Genomic DNA, 6,963 nt, shown 5'->3' with positions numbered 1-6,963 from the left:
GACAGTGCGCTCGTGCCCAGGCTCACCACAGCCGGGGCGGCGGCCACCCTCCTGACGCTCATGGATGGGGTCGTCCCGACCCCAGGAAATGACGTGCGGAGCTCGGTGTTCTGCCCGGGTCCCCGGGGAGGCATTGCAGCAGCTGCTGTCTACGCTCTAGAGAGATTCGGTGGGGTGCAGGCCGCTTTTGCCGAGTTCATCTGGGGGTGCGCTGCTCCCTCTCGCGTCCGTTTCTTTGGCTGGCTCCTTGTCCAGCGAAGGGTGCACACGTGGGACGTCCTCCTCCGAAAAACCATCGTCACTGCGGAGGAGGCGGCGTGCCCCATCTGCGGCGATGTGCTCGAGACGGCTGATCACATGATTTTTACCTGTCCTTTCGCGCATTCGTTCTGGCGATCCATTGGGCTCGAGGTGGCCGAACGTGGCTACAATGTTGGGGCTCTGCAGGACCTGGACGTTCGTGCCGTGGCCGGCGAAGCTGCTACCGCGTCCTTTGTCCTGTTGTGCTGCTGGCAGCTTTGGAAGCACAGAAATGCGGTGGTCTTTTGGGCCGAGCCGCCCTCCCTCACTCGTCTCCTCGGCTGCTGCAGGGAGGACGCGGCCCTGTGAAGGGGGCGCCTGAAGGTGGCTGACCGGCCGTGCACCGACAGGTGGTTGCTGCTGTTCACGCACTCCGGCTAGTCGACTTGTCTACCGCGGGGGAGGGCTCGAACTCCCCCCACCCTATCCTGACGCGAGCTGTGCGTCTGGGGGGTGCTGTCCCTCCTCTCCCTCTCGCTGTAAAAACCTTGTTTCCCCCGGGTGTGTGAATCAATAAAGGAAAAAGGAAATTCAGGTGGAAGGCTTCGCCCTCCCCTGGTGACCTTCAAAAAAAATTTAATGAAATTGGCAAGTCTTTTGCCTTGTTAAAAAAAAGAATATAGAAGTACCATTACAACAATAAATCCCACGGGACGGATAGGACGAGTGGCGTCCACATCGTTCAGGCCGTTGGACCCGTCGCCGTCCACCGTGACAGATGCGTGTTAAACCGCCGGAACCGAAGTACGGCTATGCACGTAGGCCATGAGCATGACCATGCACATCCCCTCGATGCTCCTCTCCTCCTCTTCTCCGGCGTGCTTGGCAGCTGTGACCGTGAGGAGCTTGCCACGGCAGAGCGGGCACGTCGCCCCCGGCCGCGCAGCCAGCCACCAGTCGAGGCAGCAGCGGTGGAACAGATGCTGGCACCTGAGCACCCTACCCTCCTCCATGCCGCCCAGGCAGATCACGCAGCGTTCGCGCCCCGCTCCACGCTGCTCACCGCACCGCGTCACGGGTAGCACCGTGGAGCACACCTCTGCCTCCCAGCATTCCTGCACCGGCGGGCAGGAGGACGCCGGACGTGCCCACCCGATGAGGCGGAGGATGGCCTCTGCGGCGGCGACGGCCAAGAGGGAGAAGAGGTGCAGGAGAGTGGCGACGAGGCTTGCCATTGTGCTTATCGAGTTGTTGTTCTCTTGAAGTGTCAAGAGAAGCATCTTGGAGCAGCATATATTGTGTGTGAGAGCGAGCAACGTCAAGAACAACTGTCACAAACGCGGTTTCCTGTTTCAGTACACAGTAGTAACAGAGGGGCATGTTTTTCCTTGGGTACCTTTATATCGATTAAGGAGGTGATCAAAGTAGATGCATTGCCTCTGTTATTATATTCACCCACTAATGACAATTGCAACCATACGGCCACACCAGCACGTTGGCCGGTTTCACGTACATTGCACTCTACACTGAACCTGTCAGACAAGGGTCTGCACAGTATCACATAGTATCTAGATCCCGGAGACCCAGGGTCATAATCATCAGATATTGTAATCCAAGGGGTTAGCTAAGACTTAAAATCTGAAGAGACGTCTGCCGAAAAGGATCCCTAAAGCACTGTCAAATGTTCACACCATAGGCAGACTATCCTGATATGAGAGGGCACACACCAGCAGGTTCATTCGGCTAGTGATGTACTCCCTTTGTAAAGAAATATAAAAGCGTTTAGATCACTGAAGTACTATGGACACAAACAAGGATCAAGCATGCAGACATAAAGATCGTGATGCATCACAGGAATATAAGTAACACCGGTAACCAGAACTACTCCTTCAATCCATAATATAAGAGCATTTACTACGCTCTTATATTATGGGACGGAGGGAGTACTAAACAAGTAAAATAGCAGACTGAATAGAAAGAACACAACACACATCAATGAGCCGAGTTCAGCTTCAAGTTTCTTGTCCATACATTCATAGCAGGATGGTTTCGGCAATTCCATAGATAGAGCAAATGTTCCTCGCACAGACTGTTATGTCAATTACAGGAATTATTCGATTGAGATGCAAAGGACATAGCTGCCATGAAGATTGACCGACAACCAAGAGCTTCTTTAGCCTGGGGGCCAGTTCATCTGCCTCCCTCCAAGGAGATGGACATGGATGTGGTAAACAGATTGACCTGCAAACATAGATATCAGGTGATTGGTGGACAACTGGGCACAAGAATAGGTGTTACCCCCGCAAAAAAAGAATAGGTGTTAAAAACCAATAGCACATTGAACTGGGGGCATACATCCACTAGGGCCATCATTGATGACAATACGGTAGCCATCTTCAAGTCCTTCCTGCTTTGCGATAACTTTTGCAGCGTAGAGGAGGCAGCCAAGTATCTCTACATGCCTCTCTTCTGCCTGGAGAAATTATTATAAATGAAAACCATTTTCTCCCAAGCACATTAAATTCCAGGAAACTTTAATAGATCTACTATATGATGAGCAGTTGGATTAAATTGGAAAACTTAAACTGCAATTATGGATGAACAGTTCAACATTACCTTTGAAAGGCCGGTTAATCCATCCTTGACTTTGGGAATGATTACAATGTGGGTCGGAGCTTGAGGATTTATGTCTCTGAAAGCGAGGACCTGGAAAATGAACCCACGGATTAAATTTATTTTCAAGTATATGGTACAGTAGCAGATGCAGTATAGAGAAGAAATAACAAAACTCAAGTGTTCAGCCAAAAACATAAGAACAGAAGACTGGACTTCAAAGATGTAAGTATTTTTAAGTATATAGCGTAAGGCCCTCCAAAGAATGTTAATGTCAAATTCATAGCAGGGCATGGATGAGTGGATCAACTGGCAGAACTAGAAATTTACCGCTATTTTCCATTGGTCCATACCAATCTGCAAGTGAGTGAACATGGAGGGGGGCAACTAAATTTTTGGTATGCACTTATCATAAAATTCTGTGTACATGCTGTGTGTCTACATGGGGTCCGGGCATCTATGAGTAGCATAATGCATGGTCTCAGTGTAAACCATGGGTCCATTTATAACAGTTACTCCATACTTTTATCTGAAATTAATAAAAAACTCATCAACTCCACACAAAGGGAAGATTCAGAATGCCAGGTAACCACTACGGCTTAACTATATTGTGAATTCCAACCATTGGTGCAGTCCAAGAATGACTTGAACAACAGTAGTAAGTAGTAACATCGTCATAGCCAATGATTAAAAAAAGTACTATTATGTGTGCGCTTAAGCATTCTTAGGCTCTAGCATGGCAACAGAACACCTAGCTTAGGTGCTGCTAGGCGTGCACTTATACTGAGCATGTATATGTGTGCGCTTGGGAAAGATAGGCGCCGGGTATATGCAAAACTAGGAATTTACGCCTAGCAATTTTCTAACCATGATTATAGCTGAACTGCTATGTTGCCAAGCCCTCTAGTTCATTAACTAGATGAAACCGTCCTAGTTCCTAAAGCAACTGTATGTAATCCTTTATAACATAACTCTTGATACAACACAACCCAAGTTATTCAAGGGGTTATATGGCATGAATTGCATCTCTGTAATATTCTAACAAAACCCATTCTTCTCTAGTGAACTCAATGTATGTACATCCACTCTAGTTTCAATGAAGGATATTTCATTAATACTGATAGTCCAACCTTGCATCAGTCATCATCACTAAAATATTGTCCGTCCTAACTGACTATGGAAAAGGGCAAATATTACTACACAATACCTTCTCATCCTCATACACCACTGTAGAAGGTATCTCCTTTTTGATGATCTTGTCAAATCTGCACATGCAATATATGTCAGAAATTGATGCACCTGCTCAAAGGCTTTGCTATACGTAATTTAAATACTGACTTCTTCACATCCTTATAGGCATAGTTGATCTATTCAGCAAGCCAATTCTGTAACTGGGAAATAACTAGCACTAAGTGTTGATAACAGTACAATATGTCCCATTAACCCAGGGCATGTTCCTTACTCCTCCATTAACAAATTAGTAGCAAAACATGAAGCTACTGTTGTCAATTTTGAAGTTTTAGCAAATATTTCAGATTAGTTACAAAGATAATTACTATGAACATAAAAGCACAATACCAGCAGCGGTATAGTTCAACTGATGAAGCCAAAAGCGGACTACTGCTGCAAATCAATAGCCAACACGGTGAACCATTTCGTTAACAAATGGCTTGCACTAATGTCCCATATAGTTCTATTTCGTTACTGGACAGGCTCCGATTTGCACTCGGTTTTGCAGGTTGCAAATGTTCAAGTTGGTAAAGGAATACGACGACTACGAGTTATAATAGCATCACTGATGATCTCCCAGCAATCCAGCAGCACACAATCCATTGGGGAAGCTTGGGGACAAAACTAGTTCACTGATCCTTCACTACCCATTTCAACAACAACAACAACAACAACAACAAAAAAGCCTTTAGTCCCAAACAAGTTGGGGTAGGCTAGAGGTGAAACCCATATGATCTCGCAACCAACTCATGGCTCTGGCACATGGATAGCAAACTTCCACGCACCCCTGTCCATATCTAGCTCTTTGGTGATACTCCAATCCTTCAGGTCTCTCTTAACAAACTTCTCCCATGTCAAATTCGGTCTACCCCGCCCTCTCTTGACATTCTCCGCACGCTTTAGCCGTCCGCTATGCACTGGAGCTTCTGGAGGACTGCGCTGAATATGCCCAAACCATCTCAGACGATGTTGGACAAGCTTCTCCTCAATTGGTGCTACCCCAACTCTATCTCGTATATCATCATTCCAGACTCAATCCTTCCTTGTGTGGCCACACATCCATCTCAACATACGCATCTCCGCCACACCTAACTGTTGAACATATCGCCTTTTAGTCGGCCAACACTCCGCGCCATACAACATTGCGGGTCGAACCGCCGTCCTGTAGAACTTGCCTTTTAGCTTTTGTGGCACTCTCTTGTCACAGAGAATGCCAGAAGCTTGGCGCCACTTCATCCATCTGGCTTTGATTCGATAGTTCACATCTTCATCAATACCCCCATCCTCCTGCAACATTGACCCCAAATATCGAAAGGTGTCCTTTCGAGGTACCACTTGTCTATCAAGGGTAACCTCCTCCTCCTCACACCTAGTAGTACTGAAACCGCACATCATGTACAGTTCCCGCACTACCCATTTCAAATACTACAAATTCATCAATCCCCGCACAATTACTCGAGACAGTAGTGACAAATCGCAACATCTGAAACCACCAAAATCTGTAATGTCACGGCTTTTGCGAGCGAAGCGCAATCCGACAGATCGAGCAGTCAGCGCCGGAACAATTAAGATAGCAACGGATTGGTGCGGGTGCGGGCCTTGCGAGAGGAGGAGAGAGGGGTACAGGGTAGGGTCTCACATGGTGGGGTTGTCGTTGGGCACGGCGGCGAGCGCCGCGTCTTTCTCCGACGCCATCGATCGACCTCCTCGAGCACCTGGTTGGTGATGGTCGCCGCCCGGAGCTTGGTAGATAAAGAGCACGGGAGGCCGAAACCCTCGGTACCTGATCAATTTACTGCTTTGCCCTTCCGGTTTGGCTTCGGAGCCTTCGAGTGTGCCTGGACATCTTGGTCAACTCACAACAGCATTTCAGATTAGGACCTTTGTTTACGCCGAGAGAACTAGAAAGCGGACTACTGGTATGCGCAACTACATTAGCATGACAGCTTTTCTCTTGTACTTCAAAATTCTAAATACGGCAGAAGTAACAAGAAAGTATTAAATAAAGAAAGGGGGATATTTCGGGAGAGGGAAGGAAGAAGGATCATGCAAAGATTGGGGAGAAGGAGGAACATCACATGCTTATTTTCTTTCGTTATGCAAAGGGAGTAGATTTACTTTTTACAAAGGCTTGATTTTATATTAATTTAAGATGAAGTATCAAAGCAATACAACACCCCGCAAATAAAAAGAAATACAAACACAATGAAGACATATAATCTCTGCATAGTTAAAATATACACAGTCAATATCAATGCACATACAAAAATCACATGGGCAACTAGCAAAGCCATACAACATCGAAGATGGGGTAATAAGAAAAGAAAAGAAAAAACTGAAGCGATCAAAACATTGATCAACGAGCTACAAAGACGATCATATACGCATCAACCATCTCTTGACCTCACAAGTACAACGAAAAGGTCCCCAATATCAACGCCTACGTGAAAAAAAAACGCACAAGCGACACCGTCGCAAGATCCAACCATTGAAAGTCAGACCTTCAGTTTTCACCCTGAAGCTCTAGACCAATACTTGAGAAGCACCATCAAATCAAAGTCATCATATGTTGTCGCCACCATTTTCGATGATCCCACCAGTTATGTACCTAGCACGGTCTTGATGTGAGATGTCACGCACTCACTTAAGCACTCAGTCCAGTTGCGACAAGAGTCTGTCGCCACCAAAAGCTATGAACAACGAAGGTCGTCGACACACATTTGTAACGAAAATTGAGCGAGAAAGGTCACCGGCACCACCAAAATCCCAACCCATGCTCCGTCGTTCTAGATCTGAAGATCCAAGATCCAAGATCGGGCAGCAATACACATTCGTCGTTGGCACCACATCTAAAGATCCAAGATCTCATGTCTCGTCGCG

The 6,963-nt window shown here is 46.9% G+C and overlaps 1 protein-coding gene across 1 annotated transcript; it reads right to left on the bottom strand.

Moving 5' to 3' along the window:
* Positions 1-2,212: 2,212 nt before the first annotated feature.
* Positions 2,213-5,911, bottom strand: LOC125551851 (14 kDa zinc-binding protein). The gene is made up of 5 exons (XM_048715220.1): positions 5,723-5,911; positions 4,061-4,118; positions 2,857-2,946; positions 2,596-2,713; positions 2,213-2,481 (listed from the first exon to the last, which is right to left on the bottom strand). The coding sequence occupies exons 1-5, from the start codon at positions 5,776-5,778 to the stop codon at positions 2,414-2,416; spliced, it is 390 nt and encodes a 129-aa protein (XP_048571177.1). The 5' UTR covers positions 5,779-5,911; the 3' UTR covers positions 2,213-2,413.
* Positions 5,912-6,963: the final 1,052 nt, after the last annotated feature.

The sequence above is a fragment of the Triticum urartu genome, chromosome 4 (genome assembly GCF_003073215.2).
Source record: "Triticum urartu cultivar G1812 chromosome 4, Tu2.1, whole genome shotgun sequence".
Lineage (NCBI taxonomy): Eukaryota > Viridiplantae > Streptophyta > Magnoliopsida > Poales > Poaceae > Triticum > Triticum urartu.
The sequence above is the reverse complement of the archived record's forward strand: the minus strand, read 5'-3'. Positions and strand labels throughout refer to the sequence as shown.

Coding starts and splice junctions, on each gene's coding strand:
- LOC125551851 (XM_048715220.1), bottom strand. CDS start 5,778: ATGGCGTCGGAGAAAGACGCGGCGCTCGCCGCCGTGCCCAACGACAAC. Junction 4,119..5,722: donor CCCAACGACAACCCCACCAT/GTGAGACCCTAC, acceptor TTGCATGTGCAG/ATTTGACAAGATCATCAAAA. Junction 2,947..4,060: donor TGGTGTATGAGGATGAGAAG/GTATTGTGTAGT, acceptor TTCATTTTCCAG/GTCCTCGCTTTCAGAGACAT.